The sequence below is a fragment of the Nothobranchius furzeri genome, chromosome 10, assembly GCF_043380555.1.
Source record: "Nothobranchius furzeri strain GRZ-AD chromosome 10, NfurGRZ-RIMD1, whole genome shotgun sequence".
NCBI classification, from domain to species: Eukaryota; Metazoa; Chordata; class Actinopteri; order Cyprinodontiformes; family Nothobranchiidae; genus Nothobranchius; species Nothobranchius furzeri.
Window position 1 is genome coordinate 66,784,829 of NC_091750.1, and position 19,360 is coordinate 66,804,188.

General features: G+C 41.7%; 2 protein-coding genes across 3 annotated transcripts in view; one reads left to right on the plus strand and one right to left on the minus strand.

The window, feature by feature from the left end:
* Positions 1–1,773: 1,773 nt before the first annotated feature.
* On the minus strand, positions 1,774–17,677 carry eral1 (Era-like 12S mitochondrial rRNA chaperone 1). Of its 2 annotated transcripts, none has more exons than XM_015961817.3 (11): positions 17,212–17,677; positions 9,194–9,352; positions 8,942–9,069; positions 8,786–8,863; positions 8,667–8,713; positions 8,525–8,586; positions 8,297–8,409; positions 5,656–5,961; positions 5,429–5,578; positions 5,010–5,090; positions 1,774–3,194 (listed from the first exon to the last, which is right to left on the minus strand). In XM_015961817.3, exons 1-11 carry the CDS (start codon positions 17,315–17,317, stop codon positions 3,072–3,074), a joined length of 1,353 nt encoding a protein of 450 aa, XP_015817303.3. In that variant the 5' UTR covers positions 17,318–17,677; the 3' UTR covers positions 1,774–3,071. The 2 variants fall into 2 exon arrangements, with proteins under 2 accessions (XP_015817303.3, XP_070412028.1); XM_070555927.1 differs by lacking the exon at positions 17,212–17,677 and adding an exon at positions 13,014–14,713.
* The window catches only part of fam222ba (family with sequence similarity 222 member Ba), a 58,766-nt gene continuing 42,534 nt past the window's right edge, over positions 3,129–19,360 (plus strand). Inside the window, exon 1 of the mRNA XM_070555928.1 lies at positions 3,129–3,219. The gene's annotated coding sequence lies outside the window, so the exon portion shown is untranslated. The remainder of the gene's footprint in view (positions 3,220–19,360) is intronic.

Consider the following 19,360-nt stretch of genomic DNA (forward strand, 5'->3'; position numbering starts at 1 on the left):
GGGGCTCATGTTTGGGGTGAGGAGGTGGTAGTGTGTGTGTGTGTGTGTGTGTGTGTGTGTGGGGGGGGGGGGGGGGGGGTCTGGCCTCATCAAAAACATCATCCAAAACAGAAAACTCTTCAATGAAAAACAAGGCCAATTTTCCTCCGATCATTTGGAATTAACCCGGTTTATAATACAATAACAGCCCCCCCACCCCCAGGGTCTTTTTGAGCGCCGAAACAACAAGTACAACTTATCTATGAACCCAAACGGTAGAAGGGGGAGCAGATAAAGGAGCTGGGCACTGTGCTCACCACCCAGATAGTCCCGCATCCACCTTTATCAGCACCAGCAGGACGACACCCTAAAACTGGAGCCCACACCCTTAGGAGGAGTGGGTTACTATGGCAACCAGCATGACATGCAGAGGTTGACCAAACACCACTGATGTAACTGTGATGAATGAGTCCAACGTTGAAGGAGCGTGTGATGGTACGAATAATCTGTAAATATTTTTACATCCGTGGTTCACTTCTGGAAGAGAAACATTCACCGGTGCTGTTTAGAAAGTCTCTAGAAGATGAAGCTGCACCCTTCGCTTTACAGATTACATCCAAAACCTGCGCTATTTAAACCAACCAGGTTCCACAGGAAGCAGTTATCACTCTGCTGGTTAAATCATGAATTTATCTGCTTAAACATCATTTTAAAAAGCAGAGTTTAGTTCCACCAGCCTCATCATGACCTGCAGAATTAAGAAATCACCTAATCTTGGCAAAAGGAAGGAGGCCAAAAGCTCTCGTAAAGCAATATACGCTGCGATTTGTTCTCATGAAACTAAAGAACAGAACCGCAGGCCTCTCTTGCTAAGGTCAGAGGTCGTGATTCGAAAATAAGAAAGATAAGACCAAAATCTCTGCTGACCCACAACGGCACAAAGACCCATCTCACAAAGAGGATCTAAACAAAAGCAGAACTTTCTGAAAGGTGTGTTTCTGGAGTGAAACCAGTACTAAAACATATCAGGTAAAATTAAACATCCGTTTCAGCATACAGCAGCTTCAGAGCCAGGGCTTTAAAACGGCTCAACAACCAGATAAAGAAGGCTGGTTCTGTTCAGGGTGGAACCAAAGATTCTTCAGACCTGCAGTCAGTAGATCCTCTCAGAAGGACCCTAAATAAAATGAGTTACAACACCCTTTAATTTCCCTCTGGGATGAATAAAGTCTTTTTAGTAATAAAAAAAAAAACCAACAATGGTCAAGCATGGTGGTGGTAGTGTGATGGTCTGGGGCTGCTTTGCTGCTTGTGCAGACCTAACTATGAATTCTGCGCTCTACGAGGAAATCCTGAAGAACACGTGACCTTTGACCTCAAACAGGCCATTCCTGCTGGAAAACCCTCTGTGGCTGAATTAAAGCTGTTCTGTTAGAAACGGACTCATTACCAGTTATGACAAATGCTTGGTGCTTTTTCTCATGGTCAGCTCAGCTTTCTGGCCTTGATGAATGAAATAATCTGAAAACCGATTTACTTTTTGTCCCGTTTGCTGTCGGGGATTAAAGACAAACCTGAACGGCTAACGCGCTCCATCAGAGCCCGGCTGTAGTTCGATGCTGTGAATCTGACACATCGTCTAACACCAAAACACATCACAGAGTCCAAATCCTTCAATCTAAAAATGAAACGCACTTCCTTTAATGTCCGACATCCCAGCAGCAGCTGACATGTTGTGGTATTAAACTCTAATCCATGAAAGCGTGGCGCATAAATCCCGCAGATTCAGACGACTGAAGAGATGCTGAACGTTACATTTATTTAAAGTCTGAAGGAGACAAATGCTTTGGCTGTTTTTGTATCAGAAAGGTCAAAACTAACAAACTCAATAAAATACATGCTTCATTTCTGTATAAAAGGCATTAAAAGAGGCGTTCAGCTGGGAGTTGGAAGGGTGTGGACCATTTCTGAGCAGAAGCAACCAGGCTAGGTGCAGATAAGGAGGAAACCTAAAGTGTGATGTCATCTCGATATGCTAATGAGCAGTGGAGGGCCTTTAAGTGTCAGAGTCCAACAGCAGAGCGGTTAGGTGGCACCAACATGCTACTAGAACACAACACGATGAGGAAAGTCCAACGCTTCATGGAAAAGGTGAGAAAACTCAAAATCCAGTCTTTTAAAATGTTTCTCACATTTTATTTATTTATTTTTTTAATTTTCTTTCAGATAAAAAACACACCAAGAGCCATCGTCTCTGCGTTTTTGTCTTGTGCCCTGGACAGGATATCATCTTATACTGTAAGTTTTTTAAAGAGACACTACAGTATAGATGATGTACTATCCAGGGTCTCATTCCACCTCCGGCGCCATCAGAACGGACCCAAGAGTCGCCGGTGCTGAGCATGGCCGTCAAACCGTTACCATTACTGAGTTTTAGTAATGGTAAGGGTTCCCCGGCCTTCGCTCCTTCTCGTCCCCACCCAGAGGACAGCGGGCAACAAAACGCTGCTGAATGGCATCTTATTGAGATGATTTTCTAAATGTTAAATAAAGTTAACGAATGTTCCCCCTAAAACGAGCATCTCTGTTTTTATTGACTGAATATTAAAGCATTAATAACATGAATATGACCTGGTTAAAGTAAACTGTTGAGTTAGCGCTCCACTCTGCCATCCATTAGGGACACAATAACAGCCCTCTGGGGCAGAATTAGACTCTGTAAGACCCAGAAGAGTAGACGGAGAGAGGGGGGATGGGGGGAAGAGAGAACAGGGCATCAGGAACGTCTGAGCAGCTTCGGTTAATCTAACGTTGGCTCTGAGGGCCCCAGATAAAACATCCGCCCTTTCTCAGCTCACCAAAGCCACTCAGCCGTAAACACGCCGCCAAAATCTGTGTCACAACATCCCCTTGTGTCACGTTTGCGACCCCCCTCTCCCATCCAAAACGTTTTTTTATTCTGCCGTTTCCACATTAAATAAGAGAAACAACTTGAACGTTACAAACTCAGAGAACAACATCAGTCCTTTACAGATTCGTGTCTGACTCACGACGACATCATAGCAGTTTTTCAGTTCATCCTTTTCTCTTCTTCACTTCTTCAGCTTGGCGGAGAGCTTCAGCCTCACCTCCCTCAGGTACACTCGGCTCAGGTCCTCGCTCGCCTCTTGGGCGATCCGCGACACCATCTGGCCAGCTGTGCCGATCACCATACTCTGCAGATGCGAGGAATGAAACAAGGTGAGGAACCACAACTACAGCAGAAAAAAATGGTCGGAAACCAGACGCGACTCAGAAAAGAGATAAAAGGGTTCCCCATCATGAAAACCACGCTGCTCTGAGTGAGTCTTCCTAGAAAGGCCTTTCAGCACAAAATATGCTTCTATGAATATCATCAAATATGCATCATGTAGAAAGGCTGCTGAAACATTTAAAACCATAAGAAAGAAAGAATTTAGAGATATAAGAGGAGGCAGCGACTCTAAGGCTATATATAAACGACAGCTCATCACAGCTGTAAGCAGCAGAGAGAGAGTTCATTTATGATACATGACTCCATTTGTCTGAAACAGGCACTTATGGTGGCTACATTCAAATCATGTGCAGAAGCTGGGATGAAATGACCACAATCACCAAATGTTTCTCATGATAAAACTTTTCTCTGCAATTTTTGTCGAAATTTAAAATGTTTTCGATCGTCAAACTCAAAGATTTGTCCCATTTTATCAATTACACTCTGATTTCACTCAAATTACAACACTGTGACAGTTTTATACAGAACTTCTGAAGTCAAATGTCTAATTTTGAGCCAATGTACAGAAATATGTTCAGATTTTTATTTTCAGCATGCTTTAAATCAAATTATAATAGCTTTATTCAACTAAAGAGAGATAGCAGGAAACAACGCTTTCTAATAACAACAATATGAAAAGATTTTCTTAGGACATTCTTCTAATTATTTAGATTTAAAGTCAGTAAAACGGGACGTTTATTCTGTGAACTCGTGCTAACATTCAGAGTCAAATAAAATCAGCTTTAGGGGTGGGATCACTGGCAAGTCATTTTAAAAGTGCTTTGAAGCAACAAAAAAAAACTTCATATAAAGGATGCACCCCTCCCAGAGTTTTACTCCACTCCCACTTCCTGTTTTAGGCTCACAATGACATAGTGACATCATAATGTACCAGGTAATGTCACAGTGTACCTCTTAGCCAATAGCGATGGCAAATTTAAATTGAAATGCAGTGCAGAGTTTTTACCTGACGACGGCCCAACACTGACAGTTTTAGGCAGAATATTGAAATTTTAACTAAGATGCACTAAAGAGCTAAATTATTGACTACACGTGTCTACAGCATGACTAGACACTCATTTATATAGTTTATTAGCAAAAAAATGTAGATTTGAGGGTGACTTGCTCTTTAAAGTATTCTGATTATAGCCACTTGAGATTAATCGGTATCGGCCCTAAAAACCCATAATCGGTGCATCTCTAGTTTATTTTTCTCACTCATGCAGCTCAGAGATGCATGCTGGTTCTGCTGAGACTACCTCGGGTTTGTTTCATAGCAACCTGTTGCATATTTGACCATTTTATTCTTTATTTTCAGACGCCGGTGAATAAACACATCTGTGTGCTCCCATATTCCATTTTCCATACTATTCCATATCTGGAAATGACCAGTAACACCCCATCCTTTTCTACCGTGCGTAGGAACGTATAAATGATAACGTCAGCCTGTGCAGCTGTGGATGCTGACATCATCATGTCAGTAGGTGACTCATTGGTGTTTACGCCGAAGGCGACATGCAGGTCTGTATCCATCTAACAGCTGAGACATTTCTGGGCTAAAGTCCTAGGCAGCTGCCACGGCTAATGACACAATATAAATATATGCTAAACTAACGGTAAACACGCAGGATAATTATAACAAACAGCAGGTGGACATACAGCTGGTCACGCTTGGTGGAAATCACTAAGTCCAATTAAAGCCGAGAAGAACGAACTAAAAATGTGTGGGACTACGTACCATGTGGGACTCTTTGATAGCGTAGAGTTTCACAGAAATATCAAGCTGCCCATTTTCTCCATCTTGCCAGAGTTCAACGGACTGAAAAGAGAGACAAGTTAAGAAAACCTTCAAATAAAAAAAAAAGGTAAATCTAAAATGTTCTTATTTCTTAGAGGCTAGATTTGTGAAGCAGAGTCCAGTCAACACCAGGAACATGTCCTAAAGTGGATCCAGATGTGTGATCAGACTGCACCAGTACAGGGTTTGCTCAGAAACGGTGAGAGTTCATCTGAACCAGCAGGAATCATATCTACATGTAAACATTTAGAACTGAAGCCAGGATCGCGTTTTAAACAGGCCACAAGGTGACAGAGTGGCATTTGCAAGACAGCGTCATCGGCTGTCACACGTGACTGTCAACACGGCGCGTTAGTCACCTGTGTCATGGAATAAGGCACCTCCTGAGGCAGATACTCCAAGAGCTTCTCTCTGATGATGCTGGTGCAGATCTCCTCTGGACTCTGGTCCGTCAGGACCTCGCTGTGATACAGCCACGACCCCGGCTTAGCATTAACAATAAAATAGGTCTACAAGAAAAAAAGATGACACAGATTAAATGCAATACTTTATTCATGAGATCACTTTGAAAGCCACAACAATTCACCTTGAGCGTCTCCACGTCCTCTCTGTCCACAGACGACAGCATGAAGACATCCTTAAAGTGGGGCCAACCCTGCTGACTGCTCAGCTCTTTCAGCTGCTTTTTGCTCAGTGCAGAGTCTGACGTCTCACTGTCCCCGTGCACCAAAGTGTCCCCGTCAGGAGGTAGCTCTGAATCACTCTTGGGTATCTTCTCAGCCCACGGGGGCTTGATCACTGGCCTGACCTGTATCCTGCGACCGTTCACCACCCCACCTGTCAGCTGTGCTGTGACATCCAGCAGCCTGTCCTTGGACTTCATTAGATCCACCTAGAAGGCAGAAACAGAGACAGGCGAACAGCTCTGTAGCTCCTGTTAATGTGAATGAGGCATGTTCTACAAGGCGAGAGGAATAACAAATAAATGGTGCATTATAGTTCTATTATAGATCTATTTGAACCAGGTAGACTGTGGATTTAGGGCTCGGCTGACATTTGTGCTAGACTTAATTGGTGGTAGCCTCACTGTCAACACAGGAGCTCCACAAGACCGTGTACTCGGTACTCTGCTGTTTGCTCTACAATTATGATTACTGAAGCAAAACAAGTGCCCCCTTGTGGCCGGTCCCAGCATGAGTTATGAGTTTGTCACCCTTATTCACAATGTTCAGTCATTTCTACATATTCTATATTATATTGCTCTGTTTTGCATACTTTTTTAGTCCTTCGTTGTAATTTTGTCTGTTGAAGCAAAGAAATTCACCAGGATGGAACTAACCAACTCTTGGAGATGAACGTGGAACGTTCAAATATTAATATTTCCTTTATAATTATTTGCAGTTTGTTCTTTGAGGTTTAAAAACACGACAGAGTGCAGGACCTGAACTTTGGGTGATGACCAAGACCAAAAGAACAAAACCACAAATATAGAATAGAATAAAACGTTATTGTCCACCGTAGTGGAAAATATCCCTCGGCTCTCAAAAACAAAAATAAAAACAAAAACCTGCACCCCCACTCACGTGATAGTATGTCCCATGGTTGGATTTTATCGTTTACATTGGTTAAGGATCATTACAGCACTAGGAACAAATACGTCTTATATATATTTTTGGTTGCCAGAAGCCCCGTGTAACGCCTTCCAGAGCTCAAGGGTTCAAACTGACAGAAGAGTGGATGCTGCTGTCTGCTACAATGTTCCCCGCAGTGTTCCTCGTCATCCTTTCAGCAGCCAATTGACTAACAGTTTTTGTGGTCTGCCAACTATTAAAAAGTTTGGCCTTAGATCTGCAGTTCACATGACCAAACCAGGCCGGGAAATGTAGAGTCAAACTGCTCTCAACAGTTGCTTTACAAACAAGCTCTAGGGTTTGCCGACGGACACCTAGACTTCTGAGCTTTCTCAAAAGCTTAAGTCTCTGTGAGCTTTTCTTTAACACGTAATCAGTGTTTGACAATCTAAGAATGAGCTTAAATAATTAAAGTGTGCCACACTTTCAACAGGTTGATTAGGAATAAAACTGGTTCCATAATGAAATCTTGTTTAAGAGATATTATGAGCTCCTTTGTCTTGGCTACATTTTTATCTAGCTTGCGCTATAAGCAAACAAAATGGACTGTATTTGTATAGCGCCTTCTTAGGGTTTTACAACCCCCCAAGGCTCTTCACAACACAATCATTCATTCACCCATTCACACGCTGGTGATGATGAGCTACGATGTAGCCACAGCTGCCCTGGGGCGCACTGACAGAGGAGAGGCCTGCCGTACACTGGCACCACCGGACACCGGTCCCTCCGACCACCACCAGCAGGCGAGGCGGGTTAAGTGTCTTGCCCAAGGACGCAACAACAGCATTCTCTGGTGGGAGCTGGGATCGAACCTGCAACCTTCCACATACTGGACAACCCGCTCTATCTCCTGAGCTACTGTTGTCTACTGCTACAATGAGGTTCCTTTGTAGGGCGGCTGGGCTCAGCCTTAGCGATAAGGTGAGGAGCTCACACATCCAGGAGGGACTCGGAGTAGAGCTGTTGCTCATCCACAGCTGAAGTAGTTCCAGTGTTTGGTCAGGATCCTGTCTGGATGCCTACAAAGGGGGGTGTTTCAAGTATGTCCTATCGACAGGAGGCCCCTGGGTCGATCTAGGACACACTGGAGATATTATATCTCTGGGGAGGCCAGGGGACACCTTGAGGTCCCACCAGAAGAGCTGGGTGATGTGTTTGGGGAGAGGAGAGCCTAGGGCTGCTGCCCCCTTAAATCTGACTCAGAAACCTGGAAGAAGACGAATCTGAGTTTTCCATTCTTCAAATTCTGGTTTTCTTTCTTTGCACAGCCAATAAAAGAGCAGTTCAGATACATTTGTGCTGGATAACATCATGTGAAGCATTAAGCATATTAAAAATGCTCTACGCTGATCCACCAAGTAGCACCATTTGTCATTCATTTGTTTTTGCCTCTTTTTCGTGCCTTTTACAAAATGTGACGATTTTTCGCGCTTCTACAATTAAATGACCTGTTCCCCAGCCTCTGTGTGCAAACAGGCAAATGACTATCTAATTAAAGCACCAGAAGTGTCATAATACGTGTCAAACATGCCCGTTATGGCATCCACCAGGCCTGAAGAGGATCTACTGATGAAAACTGACTACAGTAGAACGTACCTTGTTCAGGACTAGGACCGCTGGGATATGCGGGTGCTGGGCAAGGCATTTCAGCACCTCATAGTCGAGCCTGCTGCGCATCCATCTGTCAGACACGTCCACCATGACCACCACTGGGAAGAGATGCAGTTTCACATTAAAACCCGCAAACAACTCTTCAGGTCACACAATCACAAAAGCACAGAAAATAAAACAGCCGCTTAGGTCTAGACGATTAATGTTTCGTACTCAGGTCGGCTTCTTTTACAGAGAGCCAGGGATCCACAAGCAAAGATTTATCCAGATGGTGTCTGTAAAGAAAACACAAGTCTGTGTAACTCACTGGATATTAGCCTAACAGAGATTGTAGAGTTAGAATGAGAAGCTGCACCTTTTGACCTTTGAGTGAGTGGTGAGACCAGGGGTGTCGAGCAAAATCTGCAAAATAAAGACACAAAAATGATGAACAAAGGCCTTTTTCTCACACGTCCAGCTAAGCACCCAACTTACAATCTGTGTGTCGTTCTCCGTCAGGACGCCCAGGCTGCGGCACCGAGTGGTGTGAACTTTCTTGGACACAGCAAACACCTGAAAGGAACAGACGTTCACAGCGCTGTGCCCTTTACAATACAAATGAAAACACCAGCAGGTTTAGAGGATAAAAACCTTTGTGCCGAGCAGCTGGTTGGACAACGTGGACTTCCCAGCATTCGGAGCACCGATTATGACCACTTTTAACACCTTTGAGTCAGGAGGCTGGTCTGGATGTCTCTGTAATAAACCTATCTGTTCATCTGTAATAAGATCAAATATTTACAATTACAACCATAAATAGCAAGAGCATCATGTTGGTGACAAAATGCGGTGTGTATTTATTTTTTAATCAAGCCAGACCAGTAAATCTGTGAGGCTGCTTACTGCTGTGTGGAGGAACCGATGCTGGAGGGTGATGAGTGCTGCCGTCTGCTTCAGCTGCTTTTCCTTTCATCAGTCTGCTGAGAAATGCTTCGGATGTAATAAAACAAGCAGGAGTGAAGGTGAATCCGCCCCTCTTGCTTCGGCTGCAGGCAGCATTTCCTGTTCAAACATCAACATCTCCATCACTTTGCTGCCAGCAGCGCAGAAAGACGAGTAATTATGCTTACGTGTGTGTTAACATGATCCATATTATAAATTCCTTCAAAGAAAATGAGAAAACTTTATATATATCAGGGATGTGTATTTTTGAAATTCTGGCGATACGATTCACATCACGACACAGGTGAGACGATACGATAAATCACGATATATTGCGATACATTCAGTCAGACGTTACAAACAATTTATTTTACTGAATTTATTGTAAGAATGTTCAGTAAACAGTCCAAACTGATACGTAACGTGTTTAACATGAGGTATCTGAACCATGAGGGAGGGATTTACATTTCAATGGTGGAGACAAAACTCGTTGCACACTGCTGCCAACTACCATACCATACCATACCATTTTATTTATAAAGCGCATTCAACATGGCATTACAACCAGACAAGGCGCTGTACATTAAAAGATTACAGTTAAATTAACACGTTCAGAATGACATTTAAAGCATAGTTTATAAGAAAAAATGAAAACAAGAAAATACTCGAACTAACAGTCGTAAAACACTAAAAACGCAAAGGAATGTGAAACAACAGATAAAAACATATGAAAGAACCACAGTAATACAGATGTTAATTATTGTGCATTCTATTGTAGAAAGAATGCAGATGTCGAAAGTGGTCCATGATTATGTATTATATGCAAGGTTGAAGTAGTGAGTTTTCATGCGAGATTTAAAAATGCTAATTGTTGGTGCTTGCCTCACTAGTAGTGGTAATGCATTCCACAGCTTGGGAGCACAGACAGAGAAAGCCCTTTCTCCACGGCTTTTCAGACGTGCGTTTGGAAGAGCTAGGAGGAGCTTATCCTCAGACCTGAGAGCACGAGGCGGATTGTAGTAATGGACGAGTTGACACAGATATGGAGGAGCTTGACTGTTCAGGGATTTATAAGTGAGCAGCATGATTTTGAAATTGATCCTGAGATGAACGGGCAACCAGTGGAGAGATTTTAGAATTGGTGTAATGTGCTGTCTTCTGTCAACTCCAGTCAGGAACCTAGCTGCTGAATTCTGGACTAGCTGAAGTCTAGATTGAGCTGCTTTACTGATGCCGTATAAGCAGGAGTTGGAGTAATCCAGCCGTGAAGTGATGAAAGTGTGGACTACTGATTTGAGAAGACGGACACTCAGGATGTGCTTAAGTTTAGAGATACGCCTGAGGTGGTAAAAACATGATTTAACTGTGTTATTGACCTGAGCATCCATCTTCAGAGCCTGGTCTATTTTAACTCCAAGGTTGGAAATTACAGTGGAGACATTAGGTGAGAGATAGTTGAGGTCAGGTTGAAGAGTAGCCGGGATGCTGTGAGGATTAAAAACGATTACTTCTGTTTTGGAGTCATTCAGATGGAGGAAGTTATCAGCAAGCCAAAGCTTAACATTATCGATACAATCAGACAGAACTTGCATTGATTGAGTTGGCTTGAATGAAAAGTAGATCTGACAGTCATCAGCGTAAAGATGGTATGAGACAGCGTGCCTTCTGAAAATGGCTCCTAAGGGCAGTATATAGAGGTTAAATAGTAACGGGCCGAGTATTGAACCTTGTGGGACACCCCAACGGAGTGGTTGTGACTCGGATGAACAGCCATCCAACATGACTCTAGCGGACCTGTTATAAAAGTATGACCTGAACCAATCTAGGGCTGAACCAGAAATGCCAGCCCAAGTCTGAAGTCTGGTGATCAAGATGTTATGATCGATCGTGTCAAATGCTGCTGATAGATCCAAAAGTAGCAGAACCACATGGAAACCTGAATCTAAAGCGAGAAAAATGTCATTAAACACCCGAACATGAGCAGTTTCAGTGCTGTGCTGTTTTCTGAAACCAGACTGAAAAATGTCCATTACCTGATTGTCATTTAGATGTGTCAGCATCTGTTCATACACTATTTTCTCAAGGACCTTAGATAAAAACGGTAATTTGGAAATTGGTCGGAGATTAGAGTAATCAGTGGGGTCGAGACCAGGTTTTTTCAAGATTGGCTGAAGAACGGCATGTTTAAAGGCAGAAGGAACTTCAGCCAATGTCAAGCTACTATTTAAGATGTCTAGCACATTATGGCTAATGAAAGGAAAAACCTCTTTCAGGAGACGTGGTGGGATAACATCTTCTGGGGAGCCAGACGGTTTCATGGCAGCAACAGTTTTTTCTAGATAGGGCAGAGAGATGGGCTGAAAGCTTTGAAGTTGCACATGAGGGGGAATGACTGAATCAGGAACATGGTTGGTTTGGTGAATCTGAGCTCTGATTACACTAATCTTATTTAAGAAAAACTGCAGGATTTGGTTACACAAGTCAGCAGACGCAGAGGAAAATAGTTTTGTAACTGGTGAAAGCACTGCATTCATAGTTTTATATAACACACCTTGATTATTAGAATTAGCCGTTACAATGCTTGCAAAAAATCGATTTCTTGCGCCTCTGACTGCTCTTTGGTACTGAGACCACGCCTCTCTCATGGATTCAAAGGATACAGTAAGCCTGTCTTTTATCCATTTACGTTCCAGTCTTCTGGCATGTTGTCTCATGGAACGAGTTTGCTCGTTCAGCCATGGGTCAGGTCGGGATGTATTTCGCCTTGATTTTAATGGAGCGACAATATCCAAAGCAGCCAGACAGGATGAATCAAGCGCATGAAGTAATCCCTCAACAACAGTAAATTCATCAGTAGATTGAAATGGAGCTGAATTCAAAGCAAGAATAGCAGCAAAATGTGCAGCAGTATTGGGTCTGATTGTTCGAGAGAAGCTGGGACGGAAACACTCAACACGAGAGGCAGAGTCTAAGTTCATATTAAACACAACTGGTGAGTGATCAGAAAAAGTTGCAGGTAGAATGCCAAGATCACTAATTTGCAGCCCATGACAAAAAATCAGGTCTAGTGTGTGTGTATGACCATGAGTGGGTCCATTAACACGTTGGGACATGCTAAATGAGTCAATAAGATCTAAGAAATCCTTTACCAAAGGTTTGTCAGGACAGCAGACATGAATATTAAAATCACCCAGCAAGAGTATTTTTCCATATCTGCAGGAGACGTCTGCCAGGAAGTTTGCAAATTCATTAAGAAAATCCTTGTTATAGGGTGGTGGACGGTAAATGAGTGCACATAACAATGGAGGGGAACGTCCCAATTCAAACAAACTTAATTCAAAAGACAATGGAGTTGATTGATGGGTAATCGGTGTGCAGACAAGATCTGATTTGAATATAGTCAATAGACCTCCGCCCCGGCGCTGTGCTCTTGGAATGTTAATGAAGGAGCATCCAGGAGGTAACATTTCAACAATAGCAGCTGAATCTCCAGGGGTTAACCATGATTCAGTGGCGCATAGAACAGACAAGCTATTGTTCAGGAAGAATTCCTTCAGAATAAAAGTTTTATTTCCAACCGATCTGGCATTGATCAGTGCAAAGCGAGTCGACTGCTTTCCCGATGGAAGAGAAAGTCCGGCTCCATCAAATCTTGCAATATACTGTAGGTTGGCCAGATTTATTCCCCGCTGATTGTGCCGTCCAAAACGAGAGCGGCGAAAACGAGAGCGGGAGGGCAACCCGGTGGAACCCAAAGAAACAACAGGCACCAAGCACCCACCTCGAGCATCAGGGGAACTCCGAAAGCACCGCTCCTTTCCCCATACGCAGTAATCTGATGTGATTAGGCGATCTCCACATCTCCCCCGATTGTGTGCCGCAAGCTGGTCAGCAGCGGTCGGCCGCCGGATCATCCTCGGTTCCGAAGCACGCATACAGCGCTTGGCTCCGTGAGCTCCCAGCTGGAGAATCATCCCCACATCCCACGCACTCGCGCAGCTCTCAGCTCCGTGAGCTCCCAACTGGCCGGTCATCCACACCTCAGACACATCCATGTAACATTCAGCTCCATGTCCTCCCGGTAGCAGCGAGATCAGCTCGACTCGATTGAGATGCCGATGGATCCGGGACATCACAGTCACGGAGCAGCGCTCCGATATGGCTTCGCCACGCCGGATCCTTCGGAGCTGAACAAAGAAGCCGCCTCGTTTCCCCCGCTTCTTTTTCCACGGTCTCCGGGGCAGCGGCAAACCGACGGGCAGCACAAGCCCGGAAGCTGGGCTAACGTCAGTCTCCAGCGGCGGTGGGAAAGCGTGGAGCAACACAGGCTCTGCAGCTGGGTTCGCGTCAGTCTCCAGCGGCGGTGGAAAAAGGTGTCCCGCATTAGAGTTCTGAAAAACATCCATTCTAGAGCGGATCGAGAGCAGGAAGTCCCGATCATACACCAGCAGAGAATCGGCACTGCATATGGAAAAAATACAAGAATACAATAGAAAAACAAAAAAGGTTGGGAGCTGAGCAGACACGCAGCCGGTCATGGGCGCCATCTTGGTCACACACCAACATTAACTAGCGGGTGGCGATTGAATTGCACAAAACGAAAAGAAAATACACAAATGTTTGCATGTAAATTCTTTCAAGAATTAGATACACGGCTTTTGAATTTCAATGTAATAATTACAGGGGAAAAAAATCACGATATATTGCCATATCAATATTTCCGATACACGGCTTTTGAATATCGATATAATATTGCTGGGGGAAAAATCACGATATATTGCCATATCGATATTTTCTTACATCCCTAATATATATATATACATATATTAATTCAGAGAACCCACTGTTACCCAGAAATGGCTCCAGCTCTCAATTTTGCTGATTTGCTTTTTTTTTTTTCTTTCTCCAGCGGGTTAAAAGACACAAGTTATAATTTAAAACTGAGTTTTGAATTTTGCAGACTAAAACCAAATGGTTACCCAGCTACTCTAATAAGTGGGAATGGCTGTGTCTAGTTTGTCTTCAGAATTTCCAGCACCAACACAAACAGCACATGCATGCTCAAAACAACAGCCTTGTTGTCTAACATTAAAAAGACCACAAAGTATAATTTGTGACATTAAAACTGAAGTTTGGTTCTTCTTCAACAAATTGTTCTTTTTAGACTTGATGACAAAGCTTTTAGTTTTCATCCGGTCCTTAAAGATTAAAGCATTTGGGGGTGTGAGGACACTAAAGATGATGCAACTAAAACGGGTGCTGTCCTTTCCTTGCAGTCCCACCAGGAAGTTGTCGGTGCAACTGCTGATGCAAATTCAACTAACATCTGTTGATTTAACTTGGATGGGCAAAACAGGTCCAGATCCAGGGAGAACTGACTAATCACATTTTACTTTACGCTGCACCTCAACTGGGTTTGTCAGCGGTTCTCCTGCAGTTGAAAAAGCCCTACAGAAGGTCATCGTCACAGCACAAACATATTTGTTTCCCTTTGCTCTCTAAATAGGAAGTCAGATCCTCTTGCTTCAGGAGGGCCCATTTCATCCTGGTAAATACATCCCACCCACCCAGGTAAATTGTTGGCCTCTAGGAGGCGCTACAGGGCCCTAAAATCCAGGACAAGCGGACTGAAGAGGATCTCAGTGCACCTGTCTCACTGCTCTAAATGAACATGTTTTTAAGGACTTAAGAATAAGCACATGATCTGCAACTTATCTACACTTGTTGAAAATTGTTTTAGAAAATATATTTGTTTGTATTCCCAATTATTCTTTTCATTTGTTGTGTTTTCATGCATAAATTACTTCTGTTTCACTACAACTGAGTCTGTGAATTCCTAACAGCCACGTAACAACTGCTGTCAAGCCAGCCCTCCTTCGATTTTTACAGGCGATTTTTAGGGTGTCATCGTTCGAGTGTCTTTCAAAATAAAAGCGCACTTCTAGGATGTGTGTCTGAACGTGCTAATGAACACTTTTTCTGTATGTGTTAAATTTTGTCTAAGAAAAAACTGCGTTTTTAATGATTTTATCTATTAAAAATACTTTAAAGAAAAAGAATGAAAACGATTTAAATAAAATTTTCTGTAACATTGTGTGCAAGAAAAACTACGTTATTAATGATTTTGTCTATTTTAAAATTATTTTAATTAAAAGAATGAACACGATTTAAAGATCTGATGTGGCATTTCAAAATAAAGTGCAAAGTTGTTAATAATGACAATTTTCACCATATTCAATGATTAATTTCTCAAAAACCGTCTGATTGGGAAACATCATTCCAAACAGTCCGGACGTACACATTGAGTACTACATCCTCTCCGACTTTCATAAAGATCTGATGTGGCATTTCAAAATAAAGTGCAATCAAAGTTGTCAATAATGACAATTTTCACCATATTCATTGGTTAATTTCTCAAAATCTGTCTGATTGTGAAACATCATTCCACATCAGTCCAGAAGTACACATCAAGTACTATATCCTCCCCGACTTTCATAAAGATTTGATGTGGCATTTCAAAATAAAGTGCAATCAAAGTTGTCAATAATGACAATTTTCAACATATTCAATGGTTAATTTCTCAAAAAACTGTCTGATTGCGAAACATCATTCCACATCAGTCCGGAAGTACACATCGAGTACTATATCCTTCCCGACTTTCATAAAGATCTGATGTGGCATTTCAAAATAAAGTGCAATCAAAGTTGTCAATAATGACAATTTTCAACATATTCAATGGTTAATTTCTCAAAAAACTGTCTGATTGCGAAATATTCCACATCAGTCCGGATGTACACATCGAGTACTACATCCTCCCCGACTCTTTCATAAAGATCCGATGTGGCCTTTTTTCAATTTTCAATTCAATAATTTATTTCACTCAGTTTAAATATACAAACTTCAAATCAGAATATAAGCATTCGAGTGAAATAGGGGGAGGAAGAAGAAAAAATCTTATATGACATACCCCCTTTAACTAAGCCAAGATAAATAACGAAAAGTACAAAATGGCCTTATACTCAAAAAATAAACCGCTCTCTTACTTCCACAAATAATATCACTACTAAAACATTAATCCTCCATCCTCAACTCACCAAATCATACGATTTTAGCATTTTATCTTTATACATTTTTTTAAAATTGATCAGTAGTTGTACTTTTTTTAATTCGTCATCCAGGTTATTCCATAATTTCACCATATATTGAAATACACATTTGCTTTAATGTAGTACGAACAAATATCCTTTTAAACTCTGGTTTCTTTCTACTCTCATCATTTTTTGGGATCAAAAACAAAGAACCTTTGTAGATTAGTTGACAGTCAATTATTTCTAGCCTTAAACATAATTAGTAAAATTTTCAATTTAACTAAGTCTTTGAATTTCATAAATTTAGATAGAACAAAATATTTGTTAGTATGTTCTCTCGGATTTGCTTTATATAGAATTCGCAAAACTTTCTTCTGTAACAGAAACAAAGGATTAGTGTTTGTTTTAAACGTATTGCCCCAAACCTCAATACAATAAGTTAAGTATGGTAAGATAAAATAATAATATAATGTCTGAAGTGTTGAAATTTCTAGAAAATCTTTGACTTTGTTTAAAATTCCAATACTTTTGGATATTTTTTGTTTTATATATTTTATATGGGATTTCCAAGTAAGTTTATGGTCCAAGAGAACCCCTAAACCCCTAGTGTCTGCATTTCAAAATAAAGTGCAATCAAATTTGTCAATAATGACAATTTTTTCCATATTCAATGGTTAACTTCTCAAAAACTGTCTGATTGCGAAAAATCGAAGGAGGGCTGCCTTGACAGTCGTTTCCGAACGGAGGGCTGGTTTGACGGCAGTACGTAACATAATCAAGAGTGCGACTTCCGTCATATATTTCCCACGTTACGTTGAGAATTAACAAACGTGTCTTGCCCAACACAAACAGAGCCACAAAACACTTAAATCCGTTTTTAGGGGTACTGACCTGCGGTGAGAAGACATGACGCACTTTCCTGCCGAGCAGACAGCACGAGTCGTCTGGAAAGGACGGAGACGTCCCGGATAAAAACTCCACACACTCTAAGAGCCATCTAGCTCTCAAATAATAAAATAATAATATCAGCAGCTACTGTGTTCCGGCTAATAAACCCCTTCTACTGCTACAGATGTTAGCTTGTTTACAATCACATTGCTCATAGAGCGACACCATATTGCTTTAAACAACGACGAGTCACTTCCGCTTCAAAGAGCGCTGGTTGAAAACTACAGCGCCACTTAGCGGCTAACTAGCTAGTCACTTGTGGTTTTTTTTTTCAACGAAATTCTGTAAAATCAGATGCATTTTACTGTAAAACAAAATCACTACATATTACCCACCACCTCCCACAGCATACTTTTAACAGTAAAACAATTAATGATGACAACTTTCTTTTTGAAGATGTTTAGACATATTCTCACACAATATTGCGGGATCTCGCGCAACACTTACTTTGACAGCTAACCCCAAATGGGTGAGGTCAGCATTTCAAATAAATATCTGAAACAATTGGTCAATACTATGAGTAGGCTGTGTATGACCAACTTACTCACACGATAAATGGCAGTTATGTATCTGGAAAGTTAACTGGTTCATCTTTCACACATGTATGCTCTCATGTAAGTGTAAAAAGCACATTTGGCCATTCACCATGGACAATAAATGTCAATTTCTTATCGCTTTTCATATTAAATTGCGTGAACAGAAAGAGAGAAAGACAATTTATTCTTGGTTGACCTAGCAGGTTTACATATACACATGCATTTCATGCATGTTGTTTTATGTGACCATCAGTGTTGGGAGTAACGCAGTACAAAAGTAATTCATTACTGTAATGCATTGCTTTTTGCTGTAATGTGGTAATGTAAGGCATTACAGGGAAAGAAAATGGTAATATTTACTCGGTACAATTGTCAGTAAGGCGGTAATTACAATGCATTTTTAAACCCAGAGTCAAGATGTGGGTTTCCTAAAAATTCAAATTGCGGGATGCCTGAAAAAAGATCCAGTATCCACATATACTACGTCATTTATGGATTCAGCCTTGCGGGCATTCTATGAGCAGAGAGGACGCAGCGGTAATGGCTCAAATACTCCAGCTGCGTCCTGCACGCGGCCGCTGTTATATTCACAAAATCGCTCCACCAAAACAAAGAAATTCTTTTGCGATCGTTTATATCAGCCCATATTCTCTGGTACTTCATGTACTTTTCAGCTGAGTTCATAATCTATGCCCCGGTGATTTCAACTCATTGCTGCTGGAGCACAGCGCATATTAAGCTATTTTTTTCTTTTTCTTTTTTTTTTTTTGCGTTTGGTAGATCCCTTTGGCTAATTAGTTAGAAAGTTGGAAATCTAGGAAACAGTTTTTCTGGAAGACGGAGAAAACGTGCAGCATGCAGGAAGGTTAGGGAGAGAAAGGGCAGGAATTTATTCAAATAAAATCAAGAAAAAAAGAAAAAAGTAGGTAGATTTATCCTCAATACACATTTTTACCAGTGAAAAGCAATAATATATAAGCATTCAATATTTATACATGTGATAGAATCAGATCACCCCAGAAGTCAGTCCCACTTCCAGGGCCGTATCAAGGCATTTGGGAACCAAGGTTAATATAGGCTTGGAGCCCCCACCACCTCACTTCCTGCGCAGTTAATATAAGATGGCAGCGTATTTCTGAGTAGCTGGTTTTTGTTAGTTTTTAATTTTTATTTTGTTTGCTTTCGGTATTTGTATGGGTGGGTAGGGGGTGGGAGGTTAGATCCGAGGTGTTCCTGTCAATAGGTAACTGTTTTGGGAGTGAATGAAAATACAAAATGACACTGTACAACTGTAACCTATTTGTGGCATAATTTAAGTTCAATAAAAAGACCTATGAAAGAAAGTAACCACGTTATATTCGCATAAGGGCAGGCCAAAGAGTTTGCCGGTCCTTTGCAGGGCCAGCGTAAAGACACCCAAGGTCAGTTCAGAATCACAAATGAACCTAACTTGCATGTTTTTGGTACAGTGGAAGGAAACCAAAGTCATTTGAGAAAACCTTTGCATGCACATGAAATGCACACAAAGTTGGAAGTGCAGCAGAGAGAATAACCAT